General features: G+C 43.7%; 1 protein-coding gene across 4 annotated transcripts in view; it reads left to right on the plus strand.

Moving 5' to 3' along the window:
• Positions 1 to 4,661: 4,661 nt before the first annotated feature.
• The window catches only part of mcm9 (minichromosome maintenance 9 homologous recombination repair factor), an 81,117-nt gene continuing 63,444 nt past the window's right edge, over positions 4,662 to 22,334 (plus strand). For 2 of the 4 annotated variants that reach the window (XM_070885310.1, XM_070885312.1), the window contains exons 1-4: positions 4,963 to 5,339; positions 10,316 to 10,630; positions 12,799 to 13,115; positions 14,546 to 14,627. In XM_070885310.1, coding sequence (XP_070741411.1) covers positions 10,321 to 10,630; positions 12,799 to 13,115; positions 14,546 to 14,627 — 709 coding nt within the window. In that variant the 5' untranslated portion in view covers positions 4,963 to 5,339; positions 10,316 to 10,320. Of the gene's footprint in view, positions 4,727 to 4,962; positions 5,340 to 10,315; positions 10,631 to 12,798; positions 13,116 to 14,545; positions 14,628 to 22,334 lie in introns of those variants that run through there. The other 2 variants (XM_070885311.1, XM_070885313.1) reach the window with 2 other exon arrangements.

A 22,334-nucleotide genomic window follows, 5' to 3' on the forward strand; every position in this document is an offset into this window, starting at 1 on the left:
GGAGCAGCGCGAGTCCGGGGTTGGTGAGGCGAGCTTGTGCAGCTACAGGGAGAAGGCAAAAAAGAAGTAAAAAGAAACTGAAAGGTGACGTCACAGCCAAAGGGGTAAGTGATTGGCTGGTGATTGGTGAGTAGTTTTTCTTTCTTCTCTTTAACAGTGAGTAAACTTTAACATTATTGTTGCCTATCTAAAGGTTAAGTCATGGCAGAAGAGCTCGGTCGCGTGTTATGTTCCTCCTGTACCATGTGGGAACTCAGGGACGACTCCAGTGTCCCTGACGACTACATGTGCGGGAAGTGTATCCACCTCCAGTTCCTGACGGTCCGCGTTGCGGAGTTGGAGCTGAGGGTGGATTCACTCTGGAGCATCCACGATGCTGAGAATGACGTGAGTAGCACGTGTAGTGAGTTGGTCATACCACAGGAGAAGGGTCCACAGCCAGATAGGGAATGGAAGACCAGCAGGGAGAGCAGTGCAAAGAAGGTAGTGCAAGGGTCCCCTGTGGTCATCCCCCTGCAAAACAGATACACTGCTTTGAGTACTGTTGAGGGAGATCACTCATCAGGGAAGGGCAGCAGCAGCCAAGTTCATGGCACCGTGGATTGCTCTGTTGCACAGGAGGGCAGGAAAAAGAGTGGGAGAGCGATAGTGATAGGGGATTCAATTGTTAGGGGAATAGATAGGCGTTTCTGCGGCCGCAAACGAGACTCCAGAACAGTATGTTGCCTCCCTGGTGCAAAGGTCAAGGATGTCTCGGAGCGGGTGCAGGAGATTCTAAAAAGGGAGGGAGAACAGCCAGTTGTAATGGTACACATTGGTACCAACGACATAGATAAAAAAAGGGATGAGGTCCTACGAAACGAATTTAAGGAGCTAGGAGCTAAATTAAAAAGTAGGACCTCAAAAGTAGTAATCTCGGGATTGCTACCAGTACCACGTGCTAGTCAGAGTAGGAATCGTAGGATAGCGCAGATGAATACGTGGCTTGAGCAGTGGTGCAGCAGGGAGGGACTTAAATTCTGGGGCATTGGAACCGGTTCTGGGGGAGGTGGGACCAGTACAAAGCGGACGGTCTGCACCTGGGCAGGACCGGAACCAATGTCCTAGGGGGAGTGTTTGCTAGTGCTGTTGGGGAGGAGTTAAACTAATATGGCAGGGGAATGGGAACCAATGGAGGGAGACAGAGGGAAACAAAAAGGAGACAAAAGCAAAAAACAGAAAGGAGATGAGAAAAAGTGGAGGGCAGAGAAATGCAAGACAAAGCACAAAAAGGGCCACTGTACAACAAAATTCTAAAAGGACAAAGCGTGTTAAAAAAACAAGCCTGAAGGCTTTGTGTCTTAATGCAAGGAGTATCCGTAATAAGGTGGCTGAATTAACTGTGCAAATAGATGTTAACAAATATGATGTGATTGGGATTACGAAGACGTGGCTCCAGGATGATCAGGGCTGGGAACTCAACATCCAGGGGTATTCAACATTCAGGAAGGATAGAATAAAAGGAAAAGTAGGTGGGGTAGCATTGCTGGTTAAAGAGGAGATTAATACAATAGTTAGGAATGACATTAGCTTGAATGATGTGGAATCTATATGGGTAGAGCTGCAGAACAACCAAAGGGTAAAAAATTTTATTGGGAGTTGTGTACCGACCTCCAAACAGTAGTAGTGATGTTGGGGAGGGCATCAAACAAGAAATTATGGGTGCATGCAATAAGGGTGCAGCAGTTATAATGGGTGACTTTAATATGCACATAGATTGGGCTAACCAAACTTGAAGCAATACGGTGGAGGAGGATTTCCTGGAGTGCATAAGGGATGGTTTTCGAGACCAATATGTCGAGGAACCAACTAGGGGAGAGGCCATGTTAGACTGGAAGTTATGTAATGAGAGAGGATTAATTAGCAATCTCGTTGTGCGAGGCCCCTTGGGGAAGAGTGACCATAATATGGTGGAATTCTGCATTAGGATGGAGAATGAAACAGTTAATTCAGAGACCATGGTCCAGAATTAAAGAAGGGTAACTTTGAAGTTATGAGGTGTGAATTGGCTTGGATTGATTGGTGAATGATACTTGAGGGGTTGACTGTGGATGGGCAATGGCAGACATTTAGAGGTCGCATGGATGAACTACAACAATTATACATTCCTGTCTGGCATAAAAATAAAAATGCGAAGGTGGGTCAACCGTGACTATCAAGGGAAATCAGGGATAGTATTAAAGCCAAGGAAGTGGCATACAAATTGGCCAGAAATAGCAGCGAACCCGGAGACTGGGAGAAATTTAGAACTCAGCAGAGGAGGACAAAGGGTTTGATTAGGGCAGGGAAAATGGAGTATGAGAAGAAGCTTGCAGGGAACATTACGACGGATTACAAAAGTTTCTATAGATATGTAAAGAGAAAAAGGTTAGTAAAGACAAATGTAGGTTACCTGCAGTCAGAATCAGAGGAAGTCATAACGGGGAACAAAGAAATGGCGGACCAATTGAACAAGTACTTTGGTTCGGTATTCACTAAGGAGGACACTAACAACATTCCAGGTATAAGAAGGGTCAGAGGGTCTAGTAAGGAGGAGGAACTGAGGGAAATCCTTATTAGTCGGGAAATTGTGTTGGGGAAATTGATGAGATTGAAGGCCGATAAATCTCCAGGGCCTGATGGACTGCATCCTAGAGTACTTAAGGAGGTGGCCTTGGAAATAGCGGATGCATTGACAGTCATTTTCCAACATTCCATTGACTCTGGATCAGTTCCTATGGAGTGGAGGGTAGCCAATGTAACCCCACTTTTTAAAAAAGGAGGGAGAGAGAAAACAGGGAATTATAGACTGGTCAGCCTGACATCGGTAGTGGGTAAGATGATGGAATCAATTATTAAGGATGTCATAGCAGCGCATTTGGAAAGAGGTGACACGATAGGTCCAAGTCAGCATGGATTTGTGAAAGGGAAATCATGCTTGACAAATCTTCTGGAATTTTTTGAGGATGTTTCCAGTAGAGTGGACAAGGGAGAACCATTTGCTGTGGTATATTTGGACTTTCAGAAGGCTTTCGACAAGGTTTCACACAAGAGATTAATGTGCAAAGTTAAAGCACATGGGATTGGGGGTAGTGTGCTGACATGGATTGAGAAATGGTTGTCAGACAGGAAGCAAAGAGTATGAGTAAATGGGTACTTTTCAGAATGGCAGGCGGTGAGTAGTGGGGTACCGCAAGGTTCTGTGCTGGGGCCCCAGCTGTTTACATTGTACATTAATGATTTAGACGAGGGGATTAAATGTAGTATCTCCAAATTTGCGGATGACACTAAGTTAGGTGGAAGTGTGAGCTGCGAGGAGGATGCTATGAGGCTGCAGAGCGACTTGGATAGGTTAGGTGAGTGGGCAAATGCATGGCAGATGAAGTATAATGTGGATAAATGTGAGGTTGTCCACTTTGGTGGTAAAAACAGAGAGACAGACTATTATCTGAATGGTGACAGATTAGGAAAAGGGGAGGTGCAACGAGACCTGGGTGTCATGGTACATCAGTCATTGAAGGTTGGCATGCAGGTACAGCAGGCGGTTAAGAACGCAAATGGCATGTTGGCCTTCATAGCGAGGGGATTTGAGTACAGGGGCAGGGAGGTGTTGCTACAGTTGTACAGGGCCTTGGTGAGGCCACACCTGGAGTATTGTGTACAGTTTTGGTCTCCTAACCTAAGGAAGGACATTCTTGTTATTGAGGGAGTACAGCAAAGGTTCACCAGACTGATTCCCGGGATGGCGGGACTGACCTGTCAAGAAAGACTAAATCAACTGGGCTTGTATTCACTGGAGTTCAGAAGAATGAGAGGGGACCTTATAGAAACATTTAAAATTCTGATGGGTTTAGACAGGTTAGATGCAGGAAGAATGTTCCCAATGTTGGGGAAGTCCAGAACCAGGGGTCACAGACTAAGGATAAGGGGTAAGCCATTTAGGACCGAGATGAGGAGAAACTTCTTCACCCAGAGAGTGGTGAACCTGTGGAATTCTCTACCACAGAAAGTTGTTGAGGCCAGTTCACTAAATATATTCAAAAAGGAGTTAGATGAAGTCCTTACTACTAGGGGGATGAAGGGGTATGGCAAGAAAGCAGGAATGGGGTACTGAAGTTGCATGTTCAGCCATGAACTCATTGAATGGCAGTGCAGGCTAGAAGGGCCGAATGGCCTACTCCTGCACCTATTTTCTATGTTTCTTTCTATGGGACGCCTTGAGGTTAAAGGCGCTGTAAAAAATGCAAGTTCTTTGTTTATTCATCCACCTCTCTCGATTTGTGTACAAACAATTGAAGTTGTAACCGGAAAATGCAATTTCAAGTGCAAAATGCACAATTTTTGCAAGAAAATATTCGGAGCCTCCAAATTGTTTAAATCGTTTTCTTTTTTGTTTTTAAAAACAAAAGTTTATTGAGCGCGCGCTGAAACAGCCCGCGGGGAACCTACCACTATCACCAGAGGGGGGCGATTGCTCACTTCGTTATTTATATGTATCATTATAGTGCACATTATCTACTTTCACACAAGTCAACCCTATTCAATGTAATTTTCACTTAAATCGGAATTATTAAAGAGGAGATGGAGAAGGAAGAGGAGCCGCTGTAATCTCTGACTACGGCCCCTGTCCCTCTCGGTGGTGGCGCGGCTGGCGGGAGATGTGATGCACGGAGGGGATTCCCTGGCTGTTGCTGGGCGACCGCGCCAGGTAATGTAGCGCGATCTGATGCTCGTTAGTACCGTTCCTGCTTATGATTGTGACCTCACTGGGCTCCATGAGCCCGACCGACACCTTATTGTGATGTCACTCGGCCCCATGAGCCCCACGTTCGCCTTATTGTGATGTCACTCGGCCCCATGAGCCCCGCGTTCGCCTTATTGTGATGTCACTCGGCCCCATGAGCCCCGCGTTCGCCTTATTGTGATGTCACTCGGCCCCATGAGCCCCGCGTTCGCCTTATTGTGCGGTCACTGGGTTCCATGAGCCCTGCGTTCGTTTTATTGTGATGTCACTGGGTTCCATGAGCCCCGGGTTCGCCTTATTGTGATGTCACTGGGAATGCCCGGGTTTGTGTGCGAGCATTCTTACTCCCTGGCGCTGCATTGTCCCAGCTCGCGGTGGCCGCCCCACGTGTCATTTCAGGCACCCCCAACGTGTGGCAATCTCAGCGCCGTCTGTGTGTGCACATTTGGAAAAGGTTGCGACCCACAATTGTCGTTTTCACAAGAGTCCTTGGTTATTGGTTTATTTCAAATAGCACTAATGTGACATTACCTGACACAGTAAAAAAGGATTTGAGTCCAGTGACGAATGAACTGAAGTAAGTAGAACTTGCACCTCGAAGTGTGAATCTTGCTGGAAATAAATGAGACTTGACAGTTCAGGAAACTATATGGGGCAAAGCAATAATTTGCATATATATAACACCTTCAGAAAATATATATCATGCTCCTTTATGGAGGAAAGTGAAAGAATAAAAATTAATAAAAGAATGGGTGCTGAGTTGTGGTGGAGGAGTTTAGAGATGTGATCAACATATGGTTTTGAGAAGATTTTTTTTGAAGTGAAGTGAGATTTGGAGGGACAAGGGTTTCGGAAGGAGTTCTAAATACATTAATGCTGTGCCACTAATGGGGGTGAAGGGAGAGGGCATGCAGAAGAGGCCTTAGTTGGAGGGATGAAGGTGTGGGGAGGATGTAAAGCAGGAGGGGGTTGTAGCAATGGAGTTTGCACAAACTGATTGGTGACTGGGTAGAACAGTGTTTTTTGTTACAAGTCCATCTCCTGTGGCAATGTGTATAGGGAGTCCCAAAACCAAATGTAGTCTTCAGGTGAAGTGGGGTTAGAGGTCAGGGAATATTTGAACAGAGTGTTGATCCAATTCAGTTCTCATTTATTCTGACCTTATTTTTATATTTCTAATATATAATTCCTAATTTCACATTTTAACGGAAAATGCCACTGTGGTAAACTTATCATGTTGTAATTACACCCATCTGCCAGTGATGGTTTTACAGTGCCTCCAGTGGAGGGAAGTGTAACTACAACATGACAAGTAAATGTGGATATACAAATATATGATGAGGCGTTAACTGGATGTGTGAATAGATTTGTACTTGGAATGAGACCGACATATTGCCTGCTCCTATTTGCCCTGAGAAGGCTCTAGTGGACATTTTTCTAGCAATTGTTTTTACAACTGAATATCTTGCTAGGCCACTTTGGAGGACATTGAGTCAATCCCATGTTGCGGGATTGGAGTTGTGAGTAGGCCACTGGATAGGGGTGGTATGTGCCTGTCCCTTTCATCGAAACGAGGATGACTTGCTTCCACGTCAAAAAAGGATGTTTTAATGAAGGACCTAATATTCCAGGTCCTGAACTACATCGTGAAGGCTGGAAAATGCCTGGGCGTGGATTTTTTTAACGTGTTGTGGCCGTTGTACACCAATCACCACACATAGAAACATAGAAAATAGGTGCAGAAGTAGGCCATTCGGCCCTTCGAACCTGCACCGCCATTCAATGAGTTCATGGCTGAACATGCAACTTCAGTACCCCATTCCTGCTTTCTCGCCATACCTCTTGATCCCCCTAGTAGTAAGGACTACATCTAACTCCTTTTTGAATATATTTAGTGAATTGGCCTCAACAACTTTCTGTGGTAGAGAATTCCACAGGTTCACCACTCTCTGGGTGAAGAAGTTTCTCCTCATCTCGGTCCTAAATGGCTTACCCCTTATCCTTAGACTGTGACCCCTGGTTCTGGAATTCACCAATATTGTGAACATTCTTCCTGCATCTAACCTGCCTAAACCCATCAGAATTTTAAACATTTCTATGAGATCCCCTCTCATTGTTCTGAACTCCAGTGAACCCAGTTGATCCAGTCTTTCTTGATATGTCAGTCCCGCCATCCCGGGAATCAGTCTGGTGAACCTTCGCTGCACTCCCTCGATAGCAAGAATGTCCTTCCTCAAGTTAGGAGACCAAAACTGTAAACAATACTCCAGGTGTGGCCTCACCAAGGCCCTGTACAACTGTAGTAACACCTCCCTGCCCTTGTACTCAAATCCCCTTGTTATGAAGGCCAGCATGCCATTTGCTTTCTTAACCGCTGCTGTACCTGCATGCCAACCTTCAATGACTGATGTACCATGACACCCAGGTCTCGTTGCACCTCCCCTTTTCCTAATCTGTCACCATTCAGATAATAGTCTGTCTCTCTGTTTTTACCACCAATGTGGATAACCTCACATTTATCCACATTATACTTCATCTGCCATGCATTTGCCCACTCACCTAACCTATCCAAGTCGCTCTGCAGCCTAATAGCATCCTCCTCGCAGCTCACACTGCCACCCAACTTAGTGTCATCTGCAAATTTGGAGATACTACATTTAATCCCCTCGTCTAAATCATTAATGTACAATGTAAACAGCTGGGGCCCCAGCACAGAACCTTGTGATACCTCACTAGTCACTGCCTGCCATTCTGAAAAGTACCCATTTACTCCTACTCTTTGCTTCCTGTCTGCCAACCAGTTCTCAATCCATGTTAGCACACTACCCCCAATCCCATGTGCTTTAACTTTGCACATTAATCTCTTGTGTGGGACCTTGTCGAAAGCCTTCTGAAAGTCCAAATATACCACATCAACTGGTTCTCCCTTATCCACTCCACTGGAAACATCCTCAAAAAATTCCAGAAGATTTGTCAAGCATGATTTTCCTTTCACAAATGCATGCTGACTTGGACCTATCATGTCACCTCTTTCCAAATGCGCTGCTATGACATCCTTAATAATTGATTCCATCATCTTACCCACTACCGATGTCAGGCTGACCGGTGTATAATTCCCTGTTTTCTCTCTCCCTCCTTTTTTAAAAAGTGGGGTTATATTGGCTATCCTCCACTCCATAGGAACTGATCCAGAGTCTATGGAATGTTGTAAAATGACTGTCAATGCATCTGCTATTTCCAGCACCATCTCCTTAAGTACTCTGGGATGCAGTCCATCGGGCCCTGGAGATTTATCGGCCTTCAATCCCATCAATTTCCGCAACACAATTTCCCGACTAATAAGGATTTCCCTCAGTTCCTCCTTCTTACTCGACCCTCTGACCCCTTTTCTATCCGGTTGGTTGTTTGTGTCCTCCTTAGTGAATATCGAACCAAAGTACTTGTTCAATTGGTCTGCTATTTCTTTGTTCCCCATTATGACTTCCCCTGATTTTGACTGCAGAGGACCTACGTTTTCTTTACTAACCTTTTTCTCTTTACATATCTATAGAAACTTTTGCAGTCCGTCTTAATGTTCCCTGCAAGCTTCCTCTCATACTCTATTTTCCCTGCCCGAATCAAACCCTTTGTCCTCCTCTGCTGAGTTCTAAATTTCTTCCAGTCCCCGGGTTCACTGCTATTTCTGGCCAATTTGTATGCCACTTCCTTGGCTTTAATACTATCCCTGATTTCCCTTGATAGCCACGGTTGAGCCACCTTCCTTTTTTTATTTTTACGCCAGACAGGAATGTACAATTGTTGTAGTTCATCCATGCGGTCTCTAAATGTCTGCCATTGCCCATCCACAGTCAGAGCCAGGTCTTGGTCCAGTGGCAAGGATTACCCAAGACAACTGGAGACCTGCTCTGCACGGACCTAGTGCGTGCACATATTGCAGTATGGGCTGGCCCGTGCTGCCCCTGGGCCCACGCCTCTTCTGGCCCCGAACTTACGCGTCTCCTGGGCCCCGATCACGTCACTCCACGATCACCCGCCGCTCCTTCACCCTGACCTTCCGCTCCTGTTGCACCTGCCCACGCTTCAGTCAGCCACCTGGACCTTGATGACATCCAATCCAGTTGTTCTCTTCACTGCCGTCGCCCTCCTACACCAGCTCCCGCTGTACCTTGTAGTGGCATGGCCGCCACTCGCCACTCCTTTTATGGCTCCGACCTGCCGCTGATGGTCTCTCGCAGGTCGAGGCCGTCACGCTGCTCATGGCCGCCACTCGCCGCTCCTTTTATTATTAGTAAACCCGGTTGAATTTTTATCACAATCTGGCAGCTTTCATACTCATTTTTCTGGTGCTGCCCACAATTGACCGGATGTAGTGAATTGATTTTCTGAACTTGGCACGGTGAGTTTATGAACACAAGACATCTGGGTTGATACTCCAGTACAGTAACCACTACTCTGCCTACTTGCTAGACTAGCTGGCCTTTCATCTTTGGACTTGAATTCAATTGCTGCCCAGGCTGATGGGATAAAAGTTGTCCCTTCTGTCTGCTGTCTGTAAAGATCTTATTGAAATCAGTTTGGCCAGTTTCAATCCAATTTCTAGTGGGTATGGTAATCAGAATGCTCCACAATCCATCTTGTGTATGATTACACCATCTCATGATTAGTCTTGTGAAAGTGGTATTCATGATTGACCTGCCAATTTTGCTCAATGTTTATTGCTCCAGTTGAATTTAAGGTGCCAGCACATGTTTTAATGAGGGAGGGATTACATTGCTGTGCTTGCATAACTTAGTGAGCGAGATGTACTTAAAAGCACATAGCTTACCAGCCAGTGAATCCTTTTAATATTAGACAATAGTCTGTTGCCTTGTTGACTCATTGAAAGTTTAAACATTGTTTTTGGACTGGTTGGGCTTATATTGTGGCCAGTAGTAGGCTGAATTGGTATAAAATTACAGTCTTAACCTGGTCCCACACCAGATAGCAAAGGAGGAAGCGACACTAAATTGGCTCTAGGTATACATTATTCAGTGGGCAGAGTGTGCGGTATAATTCCCTTTTAAACAAAGTGCTTTTGCTACTGTTAAGCAAAATATTCACAGTTGTGGGGAAAAAATAGCAATTATGAATTGCTTTGAAATCAATACAGAATGTATTTGAATGATCACATCTTAACTAGATGTAATATTTCGATGGGGCTGTAAACAATTGAAATTTATAACATTCCATTTCAGCCCACCTGCTGGAATTTCCAAACAGCTACTATATTTGTAAGGATAATTACTACATTTATTCATGATACTGCATCATCAAATTCAATATGAATGTGATAGTGAGTTGAAAAGTGATGGTTTAAGAATATTTACATTGGGCTACATATTGGTACAGTTGTACAGTTTCTGAATCTCCTTTCGTTTAAAGGCAAATGCTACTTTTACATTATTCGTTCCCAAAAGCAGAGATTGGTCCAGTGCTGTAATAACATTTGCTTCCCATAGTTAGATAAACAATATTTCGCTCTTATAATCTCCCTTCTTTTTGTTTTCCAAACAGGAAGAATGCATCTGAATCCAGAACAAGTTGCCTTAATTGGACAAGTATTTGAATCTTATGTTGCAGAACTCCACAAAAATAATATCATCCATATTCTGCAAGAGCCAGATAATGGTGCTCACTATCCAGTCACTGTGAATGCGTTGACACTGTTTGAAATCAGTATGGAGATTGGTGAATACTTGAATGCATTCCCCAATGAACTGTTTCCAATATTTGACAATGCACTGCACAGAGCAACCATGACAATTCTGCAGTCATATCCAAAGCCACATGATTTGGTCATGAAACAAAACCTTCACGTGAGAATTTCAGGTCAGTAGGTTAAATACTAAACCAAAAAATCTTTAGCAGCCTGAAATATATAGTGCAGTGTGATCACTGCATTTTACAGTTGACTTATTACTTGGATTTTCATATTCTGTTTCTTATGTTTATTAGACATGGTGGGGGCGGGGGGGGGCGTAACAAATCTAGGAGTCTGGCCAATCGTGCTTCAACTGCATGGTCTGTTTTACGTGACTATTCTGGGCGGGGCGGAGGGGAAGGCAGGTAGTATTGGTGTCGTCTTCTTTAGTTAGTTTTATTTCTGTTTGTTTTCTTTGTGCTGCTTCAAATTGCTCCCAGTTGTGGAGAGAGGCTCTGAGCAGGGCTCTTAAGTATAGAAATTTATTGGCATTGTGGCCAGCATTAAACAGGCACCTAGGTGTTCAATATGGCGAGAGGTGTGCCCATGTAAATTCCGACCCAGAAGTACACTGCCCACCATATTGGTACAGACTTCTGCATTGGTGCCCAGGGCCTGTGCCGGAAACAGCATTACCTCCTTTGCATATGTAAATGGAGGCCCTGCCTGCTCTCTTATGTAGACATAAAGGATGTTATGGCGGAGTCAGAGGAAATGTATTAGCATGGATAGAGAATTGGCTGGCTAACAGAAAGCAGAGAGTCGGGATAAATGGGTCCTTTTCAGGTTGGAAATCGGTGGTCAGTGGTGTGCCACAGGGATCGGTGCTGGGACCACAACTATTTACAATATACATAGATGATCTGGAAGAGGGGACAGAGTGTAGTGTAACAAAATTTGCAGATGACACAAAGATTAGTGGGAAAGCGGGTTGTGTAGAGGACACAGAGAGGCTGCAAAGAGATTTAGATAGGTTAAGCGAATGGGCTAAGGTTTGGCAGATGGAATACAATGTCGGAAAGTGTGAGGTCATCCACCTTGGAAAAAAAACAGTAAAAGGGAATATTATTTGAATGGGGAGAAATTACAACATGCTGCGGTGCAGAGGGACCTGGGGGTCCTTGTGCATAAATCCCAAAAAGTTAGTTTGCAGGTGCAGCAGGTAATCGGGAGGGCGAATGGAATGTTGGCCTTCATTGCGAGAGGGATGGAGTGCAAAGCCAGGGAGGTCCTGCTGCAACTGTACGGGGTATTGGTGAGGCCGCACCTGGAGTACTGCGTGCAGTTTTGGTCACCTTACTTAAGGAGGGATATTCTGGCTTTGGAGGGGGTACAGAGACGATTCACTAGGCTGGTTCCGGAGATGAGGGGGTTACCTTATGATGACAGATTGAGTAGACTGGGTCTTTACTCGTTGGAGTTCAGAAGGATGAGGGGTGATCTTCTAGAAACATTTAAAATAATGAAAGGGATAGACAAGATAGAGGCAGAGAGGTTGTTTTCACTGGTCAGGAAGTCTAGAACTAGGGGACACAGCCTCAAAATACGGGGGAGCCAATTTAAAACTGAGTTGAGAGGAAATTTCTTCTCCCAGAGGCTTGTGAATCTGTGGAATTCTCTGCCCAGGGAAGCAGTTGAGGCTAGCTCATTGAATGTATTCAAGTCACAGATAGATAGATTTTTAACCAATAAGGGAATTAAGGGTTACGGGGAGCGGGTGGGTAAGTGGAGCTGAGTCCACGGCCAGATCAGCCATATCTTGTTGAATGGTGGAGCAGGCTCGAGGGGCTGGATGGCCTACTCCTGTTCCTAATTCGTATGTTCTTATTATGTTCTTACGACTAAGGGGATCAAAGGCCATGGAGAGAAAGCAGGAAATGGGTACTGAGGGAATGATCAGCCATTAACTTATTGAATGGTGGTGCAGGCTCGAAGGGCCGAATGGCCTACTCCTGCACCTATTTTCTATGTTTCTATGGCACTATTCAAAAAACACCAGCAGATTTGTTCTGCTGTCCTGGCCAAATATTTATCCCTCAAAGGGTATCACTTATTTTAAAAAAAAACTGATAATCTGGCCATTTGTTTGTAGGACCCAATTGGCTGCGATATTTCCCGACATTGTAACAGTGACTATACAGCAAAAGTACTTCATTGACTGCCAAGTGCTTTGGGGTGTTAAATAAAATGCAATATTTTTCTTTACAGCGAACTACAGGGGACTGTCAGTGCTAATTAAATTATAGTTTCATGTTTTAAGTAATGCGTGAATTCTTTTTTTTAATCTATTTGTCAGGATTGCCACTTTGTCCTGAATTGACCAGGGATCGTATTCCAAAAACCAGAGATGTAAGTCATTTCCTTTCAGTCATTGGGACGGTAATACGTACTGGAATGGTGAAGGTGCTGGAATTCGAGCACGAGTACATGTGCAACAAATGCAGGCACGTCTTTACCGTGACTGCAGACTTTGAGCAGCATTACACCTTCTGCTGTCCGACATCCTGTCCCAATCCAGAAGGTTGCAACTCAATGAAATTTACGTGCCTGTCTGGGGCCTCGTCTTCTCCCTCAAGTTGTAAAGACTACCAAGAAATCAAAATTCAGGAACAGGTGATGTAAAAACGACGCTTTCGATTGATTGCCATTAACAATAATAATATATTATTTTTGTAATTTTCAGGTAACAAACATTTGGGTGAGTAAAATGCAGTGTAACAGTTTAAGTGTGGCTCACAATGTCTTTTAAAATCTGAACATGAAATCAAATACTTGTAGCAGTGTTGGAGTTCACTCGGAGGATCCAAATTCAAATTGTTTATCATTTTTTTTTACTATTCCTCGATGAAGCTGTTATGAAACACTAGCATTTCATTTCAAGGATTTTGGGCATCCCATTCCATCCATCCCACAACGCTCACCTTCTGTTAGTTTGTGTGTAACAGCATGGAAGATAACTGTGGACCAGATAGCACCAGTCCTGCTATTTGACCACATGGTGGCAGTGAACAATTACAGATTTATTGGGAAAATGTCCGAGGGTAGATCAGAGAAAGAACAAAATGAAGAAAGGATTGCAAACAGGGCTGGTGTGGAACTAAACAGTGAAACTTCTATAGGTTTGGAGTTATTTTGCAAATTGATAGGGTTCACTGCCGAGAAATGGAAAGCCTGAGAACAGAGGGCTGATTTTATGAATGTACCCTGCTGGCAAAAAGCCTCACCTCCCGACCACTCACACACACTGGGACACTGCAGGCAGGCACACGTTACCATCTATCTATTTTAATGGATCGAAATTCATGGGCAGAGCCCCCGCAATTTTCCAGTCTGTGCAACAAGCAGGCAGGGCACCCTGCCAGACAAGTGTGTCCAGCCTGTGCTGTCCTCTGAGGAAAGTTTGTGACTGAGGATGATGGAAGGATGGAGGAGATAACCACAACTATTTCACTTATTTTTTGAAATTGTGGTGAATAAATAGTATTAATTGCTTGTCAAGTGCGAACAACATTGGCCCAGGCAACAGTGCAGTGCCCTCCACAGGATCTGGGACCTGTGTGAACAGGAAGGGCAATTGTGTGTCTCCGTAACCAATCAGATTGAAGAATCCTCGCTGAGCCACTCAGAATTCTAACCAGGAAGTGTCAGTTAAAACATTTAATTCAACGTCAAATCATGTACAGAAACCGAAATAAAGAGAGAGATAAGCGACAGAAAGAAAACATTAAAACACAAAGTATTAACATTTTTTTTAATTTCCAGCAATTATTAAATATGAAGGACTGAGACCCCACACTTGTAAATGGCAGTTGTACCAAACTGCTACAAAGAAGTATACTACTTCACCACATGGACTGCAGCAGTTTAAGATGGTGGGTAGGGATGGGCAATAACTGTTGGCCTTGCTGACAACACCCACGTCCCATGAATTAATTTTTAAAAAGTATTAATGGGCATGTGCAGTGAACAGGTTAGCGAGATTAAACTTGCATAGAATAGCCATTTGCATTATTCCTTACTTATCTTTTCTGGTTCAATAATAGGTTCAGAGGCTGTCTGTGGGAAGCATTCCTCGATCTTTATTGGTTGTACTAGAAGATGACCTTGTGGACACTTGCAAATCTGGTAAGAGTTACTGATTAGGTTGTGTGCAACAATCCAGGAGCCAACATATTAAAACTGGCTAATCATAGCACCCCATTTACAGCAAAAGGTCAGTCTCCATAGCTGCAACCTGAAAATGTTCCTTGATTTGATCTTGTCACCATTCAAGCCTCAAACCATTTCTATAAGGGGGTGGAGTGGTATTTTGATTTCATACAGAATTATAAAAGTTCAAAAGTTACATCTCTAATTCTAAATTTAAAAAAAAAATTATTTTCTGAAAATCACTTTTTTATATGGCTCCCAAAAGAGAGCATTATAAACTTGGTCTGCTGTATTTCAAACGAATGTGTTTCTAATTGGTGCAAGCAGAACTTTGTCAAGCGTTGTTCAGTATTAAAATTAAAGATTTATCTTAAAGTAGAAATGAACTTGACTAATAGGTAGTTTATATTATTTTTTTATTATAATATTTGTGTAGAAAGAAAGACTATGCATTTATATAGCACCATATCACCTTTCAGAAACTTTCCAAAGGCCTTCACGTACAATGAATTCATTTTGGCGTGCAGACATTGTTGCTTTATAGGCAAACCTGGCATCGTATACAGACCAGATCCTACAATAGTACTGAGATGATTGACCATAGTCTATATTTCTGGTGATGCTGGTTGAGGGAAGATTGCTGGTGAGTACATAGGGATAACCAATACAAAAGAAAAATACTGTGGAAATCTGAACTAAAAGCAGAAAATGCTGGAAATACTCAGTAGGTCAGGCAGCATCTGTGGAGAAAGAAACAAAGTTAATGGCCCAAAAATTGCGGTCGGAAGCTTCCCGTGGGCGGATGCCTCCGACTGAATTTTTTTTTACGAATGTACCTGGTGGTTCTGGAGGAACGTATACTTGCGGTCCGAGTCCTCCTTTCGCAGCCCAGCGTATGGGCCCACGTGGGCCTGGACCACCAATGACCATGAAGTATTCTCATTGATAATAATGGGAGTTCCCATTACTATCAATGAAAATACCCAGAAAAACACAGCACAATAAATAAAGAAAACACCTCATATATTTAAAATTAATTGAAATTGAATTAAATTGTGTTTTAGTAAATGTTTTAATAGAGTTAACAATAAATTTACCTTAATGGACAGGATTTTTAATATAAAAATTAGTGACAAAATAGAATTTTTCTACCTTTTTAAAACTCTTACGCTGGTAAAGGTAGGCTATATGCCTGCTTTTACCAGGCATAAAGGGACATTCGCTGGACAAGAGTTGGGCAAATAGCCCTAATTGCCACCCAGGAATGCCCTTCTCCCGGGGATGTGTACAATCTGTCAAAGGACATTGGCCCTGAAATTCTGGTCGGAGGCTTCTTTTGGACGAAAGTCTCCGACCGGAGAATTTTTCCGAAAGTATCTGGTGGTCCCGGAGGAGTGTGGAATTCCATTGGGGAGGCCTTCTCTTCCAGCGCTCCCATCCTCGAGGTTCCCACACAGAAGATGCAGTCACATTTCAGGTAAACCAATCAGGTAAAGTATTCTCAATTAATAGCAATGGGAACTCTGTATCTACAAGTTCTCCTTGCTATTAATTGAGAGAGAAATAAAACAAACCCAGTAACACCAAATAAAAAATAAGAAACATTGAAATTAAAGTTAATAAATATCTTAGAGAAACAGTTTTTTTCCAAGTTTTTAAAAAAGTTTTTTTAATTATAGTTTAAAATAAATTTAACGTAGAGGGCAGGGTCTTTAAAAATAAAATGTGTTTTTTTAATTACATTTTTTATGTTTTAAGTGTGTTTTAAAACTCTTACGCCTGTAAAAGTAGGCTACGTGCCTGCTTTTATCAGGTGCAAGAGTTTTGAGGACATTTGCTGGGCAAGGTATGGGTAAATACTGCAATCTTGCCCTTGCAAATGTCCTCACTCCTGAGATGCAGAGGATCTGTCAAGTTGGAGCTTGATACGGTAGAATTCTTTATTAAGATGGAGAGTGACAAAGTTAATTCAGAAACTAGGGTCCTGAACTTAAGGAAAGCTAACTTTAATGGTATGAGGCGCGAATTAGCTAGATTAGACTGGCAAATGATACTTAAAGGGTTGACGGTGGATAGGCAATGGCAAACCTTTAAAGATCATATGGATGAACTTTAACAATTGTACATCCCTGTCTGGAGTAAAAATAAAACGGGGAAGGTGCCTCAACCGTGGCTAATAAGGGAAATTAAAGATAGTGTTAAATCCAAGGAAGGGGCATACAAATTAACCAGAAAAAGTAGCAAGCCGAAGGACTGGGAGAAATTTAGAATACAGCAGAGGAGGACAAAGGGCTTAATTAAGAGGGGAAAATAGAGTACGAGAGGAAGCTTGCCGGAAACATAAAAAATGACTGCAAAAGCTTCTATAGATATGTGAAGAGAAAAAGATTAGTAAAGACAAACATTGATTCTTTGCAGTCAGATTCGGGTGAATTTATAATGGGGAATAAAAAAATGGCAAACCAATTGAACAAGTACTTTGGTTCTGTCTTCACAAAGGAAGACACAAATAACCTTCCCGATGTACTAGGGGTCCGAAGGTCGAGTGAGAAGGAGGAACTGAAGGATATCCTTATTAGGTGGGAAATTGTGTTCGGGAAATTGACGGGGTTGAAGGCCGATAGATCCCCAGGGCCTGATAGTCTGCATCCCAGAGTACTTAAGGAAGCGGCCCTAGAAATAGTGGATGCATTGGTGATAATTTTCCAACAGTCTATCGACTCTGGATCAGTTCAGATGGACTGGAGGGTTCCTAATGTAACACCACTTTTTAAAAAAGGAGGGAAAGAAAACCAGTTAGCCTGACATCAGTAGTGGGAAAAATATTGGAATCAATCATTAAGAATGAAATAACAGCACATTTGGAAAGCAGTGACAGGATCGGTCCAGTCAGCATGGATTTATGAAGGTGAAATCATGCTTGACAAATCTTCTGGAATTTTTTGAGGATGTAACTAGTAGAGTGGAAAGGGGAGAACCAGTGGATGTGGTGTATTTGGACTTTCAAAAGGCTTTTGACAAGGTCCCACACAAGAGATTGGTGTTCAAAATCAAAGCACATGGTATTGGGGGTAATATACTGACGTGGATAGAGAACTGGTTGACAGACAGGAAGCAGAGAGTCGGGATAAACGGGTCCTTTTCAGAATGGCAGGAGTGCCGCAGGGCTCAGTGCTGGGACCCCAGCTCTTTACAATATATATTAATGATTTGGATGATGGAATTGAGTGTAATATCTCCAAGTTTGCAGATGACACTGGGTGGCGGTGTGAGCTGTGAGGAGGATGCTAAAAGGCTGCACGGTGATTTGGACAGGTTAGGCGAGTGGGCAAATACATGGCAGATGCAGTATAATGTGGATAAATGTGAGGTTATCCACTTTGGGGGCAAAAACACGAAGGCAGAATATTATCTGAATGGCAGCAGATTAGGAAAAGGGGAGGTGCAGCGAGACCTGGGTGTCATGATTCATCAGTCATTGAAGGTTGGCATGTAGGTACAGCAGGCGGTGAAGAAGGCAAATGGTATGTTGGCCTTCATAGCTAGGGGATTTGAGTATCGGAGCAGGGAGGTCTTACTGCAGTTGTTCAGGGCCTTGGTGAGGCTTCACCTGGAATATTGTGTTCAGTTTTTGTCTCCTAATCTGAGGAAGGAAGTTCTTGCTATTGAGGGAGTGCAGCGAAGGTTCACCAGACTGATTCCTGGGATGGCAGGACTGACATATGAGGAGAGACTGGGTCTGTATTCACTGGAGTTTAGAAGGATGAGAGGGGATCTCATAGAAACATATAAAATTCTGGCAGGACTGGACAGGTTAGATGCAGAAAGAATGTTCCCGATGTTGGGGAAGTCCAGAACCAGGGTATATAGTCTTAGGATAAGGGGTAAGCCATTTAGGACTGAGATGAGGAGGAACTTCTTCACGCAGAGAGTTGTTAACCTGTGGAATTCCCTGCCGCAGAGAGTTGTTGATGCCAGTTCATTGGATATATTCAAGGAGTTAGATATGGCCCTTACGGCTAAAGGGATCAAGGGGTATGGAGAGAAAGCAGGAACGGGGTACTGAAGGAATGATCAGCCATGATCTTATTGAATGGTGGTGCAGGCTCGAAGGGCCGGATGGCCTACTCCTGCACCTATTTTCTATATTTCTGTATTTCTATGTTTCTGTGACAGACCGACAAGCCGGTTTTTCAGTGCATGCGCATTGTGCGCTGAAAACCGGCTTTTGTGATGCCTTCCCGGGTCCGTACACACTTCGTACGTGCGACGAGAACCGCACTTGCGGAGGCCTCTTCAAGCACGGGCGCACATCGTACGCACCCGGAGAGGTCGCAATTTACAGACCAATGTTTCAGGCCGATGATCTGAGCTGGAAAACGTTAGAAATGTAACAGGTTTTAAACAAGTACATAGGCAGGGAAACGGTGGGTGGGGGGAGAGAGAGGAAAGAACACAGGGGAAGGTCTGTGATAGGGTAACAGGCAGCAGAGATTAAATGACAAAATGGATGATGGTGCGAGGCAAAAGGGCTGGTAATGGGACAAGTAAAGAAACAAAAGATAGGTCTAGAGGAGCTGTAAATGTGAATAGCAGAATCATGGGGGCAGAAGCAAAAGATGGAAATAAAAGTAAAAGTGGAGTGCAGAGAAACCCAAGGCAAAAAGCAAAAAGGGCCACATTCTAAAGGGGCAAAGTGTGTCAGCAAGACAAGCCTGAAGGCTCTGTGCCTCAATGCGAGGAGTATTCGGAATAAGGTGGACGAATTAACTGCGCAGACAGCAGTTAACGGATTTGATGTAATTGGCATCACGGAGACATGGCTCCAGGGTGACCAAGGCTGGGAACTCAACATCCAGGGGTATTCAACATTTAGGAAGGATAGACAGAAAGGAAAAGGAGGCGGGGTGGCATTGCTGGTTAAAGAGGAAATTAATGCAATAGTACATTAGCTTGGAAGATGTGGAATCGGTATGGGTGGAGCTACGGAATACGAAGGGGCAGAAAACGCTGGTGGGAGTTGTGTACAGACCACCAAACAGTCGTAGTAAGGTTGGGGACAGCTTCAAACAAGACATTAGGAATGCATGCAATAAGGGTACAGCAGTTATCATGGGTGACTTTAATCTACATATTGATTGGGTTAACCAAACTGGTAGCAATGCGGTGGAAGAGGATTTCCTGGAGTGTGTTCGGGATGGTTTTCTAGACTAGTATGTCGAGGAACCAACTAGGGAGCTGGCCATCCTAGACTGGGTGATGTGTAATGAGAAAGGACTAATTAGTCATGTTGTGCGAGGCCCCTTGGGGATGAGTGACCATAACATGGTAGAATTCTTTATTAAGATGGAGAGTGACACAGTTAATTCAGAAACTAAGATTCTGAACTTAAGGAAAGGTAACTTCGATGGTTTGAGGCGTGAATTGGCTAGAATAGACTGGCAAATGATACTTAAAGGGTTGACGGTGATAGGCGATGGCAAACATGGATGAACTTCAGCAATTGTACAAGCCTGTCTGGAGTAAAAATAAAATGGGGAAGGTGGCTCAAGTGGCTAGCAAGGGAAATTAAGGATAGTGTTAAATCCAAGGAAGAGGCATATAAATTGACCAGAAAGAACAACAAACCTGAGGGCTGGGAGAAATTTAGAATTCAGCAGAGGAGGACAAAGGATTTAATTAAGAGTGGGAAAATAGCGTACGAGAAGAAGCTTGCCGGGAACATAAAAACTGACTGCAAAAGCTTCTATAGATATATGAAGAGAAAAAGATTAGTGAAGACAAACGTAGGTCCTTTGCAGTCGGATTCAAGTGAATTCATAATGGGGAACAAAGAAATGGCAGGCCAGTTGAAGAAATACTTTGGTTCTGTCTTCACGAAGGAAGACACAAATAACCTTCCGGAAGTACTAGGGGACTGAGGATCTAGTGAGAAGGAGGAACTGAAGGATATCCTTATTAGGCGGGAAATTGTGTTAGGGAAATTATTGGGATTGAAGGCCGATAAATCCCCGGGCCTGATAGTCTGCATCCCAGAGTATTTAGAAATAGTGGATGCATTGGTGATCATTTTCCAACAGTCTATCGTCTCTGGATCACTTCCTATGGACTGGAGGGTAGCTAATGTAACACCACTTTTTAAAAAGGGAGGGAGAAAGAAAGCGGGTAATTATAGACCGGTTAGCCTGACATCAGTAGTGGGGAAAATGTTGGAATCAATTATTAAAGATGAAATAGCAGCGCATTTGGAAAGCAGTGACCGGATCGATCCAAGTCAGCATGGATTTATGAAAGGGAAATCATGCTTGACAAATCGGATGCAACTAGTAGAGTGGACAAGGGAGAACCAGTTGTGTTGTATTTGGACTTTCAAAAGGCTTTTGACAAGGTCCCATACAAGAGATTGGTGTGCAAAATCAAAGCACATGGTATTGGGGGTAATGTACTGACGTGGATAGAGAACTGGTTGGCACAGGAAGCAGAGAGTCGGGATAAATGGGTCCTTTTCAGAATGGCAGGTAGTGACTAGTGGAGTGCTGCAGGGCTCAGTGCTGGGACCCCAGCTCTTTACAATATACATCAGTGATTTTGATGAAGTAAGTAAGTGTAATATCTCCAAGTTTGCAGATGACACTAAACTGGCTGGTGGTGTGAGCTGTGAGGAGGACACTAAGAGGCTGCAGGGCGACTTGGACAGGTTAGGTGAGTGGGCAAATGCATGGCAGATGCTGTATAATGTGGCTAAATGTGAGGTTATCCACTTTGGGGGCAAAAACACGAAGACAGAATATTATCTGAATGGCGGAAGATTAGGAAAAGAGGAGGTGCAACGAGACCTGGGTGTAATGGTTCATCAGTCATTGAAAATTGGCATACAGGTTCAGCAGGCGGTGAAGAAGGCAATGGTATGTTGGCCTTCATAGCTAGGGAATTGAGTATAGGAACAGGGAGGTGTTAGTGCAGTTGTACAGGGCCTTGGTGAGGCCTCACCTGGAATATTGTGTTCAGTTTTGGTCTCCTAATTTGAAGAAGGACGTTCTTGCTATTGAGGGAGTGCAGCGAAGGTTCACCAGACTGATTCCCGGGATGACAGGACTGACGTATGAGGAGAGACTGGATCAACCTGGGCCTTTATACATTGGAGTTTAGAAGGATGAGAGGGGATCTCATAGAAACATAATAAGATTCTGATGGGACTGGACAGCTTAGATGCGGGTAGAATGTTCCCGATGTTGGGGAAGTCCAGAACCAGGGGTTACAGTCTTAGGATAAGGGGTAGGCCATTTAGGACTGAGATGAGGAGAAACTTCTTCACTCAGAGAGTTGTTAACCTGTGGAATTCCCTGCCGCAGAGAGTTGTTGATGTCAGTTTATTGGATATATTCAAGAGGGAGTTAGATATGGCCCTTACGGCTAAGGGGATCAAGGGGTATGGAGAGAAAGCAGGAAAGGGGTACTGAGGGAATGATCAGCCATGATCTTATTGAATGATGGTGCAGGCTCGAAGGGCCGAATGGCCTACTCCTGCACCTAATTTCTATGTTTCTATGTTTCTATTGCCAAAAGCTACTGTCCAAAATTTTTGAACTCTATGCTGAATCCAGAAGGCTGTAAAGTACCCAATTGAAAGATGACGTGATGTTTCTCGAGCTTACATTGAGCTTCATTGGAACAGTGTAGGAG

Source organism: Pristiophorus japonicus, chromosome 7 (assembly GCF_044704955.1).
Source record: "Pristiophorus japonicus isolate sPriJap1 chromosome 7, sPriJap1.hap1, whole genome shotgun sequence".
Taxonomy (NCBI): Eukaryota; Metazoa; Chordata; class Chondrichthyes; family Pristiophoridae; genus Pristiophorus; species Pristiophorus japonicus.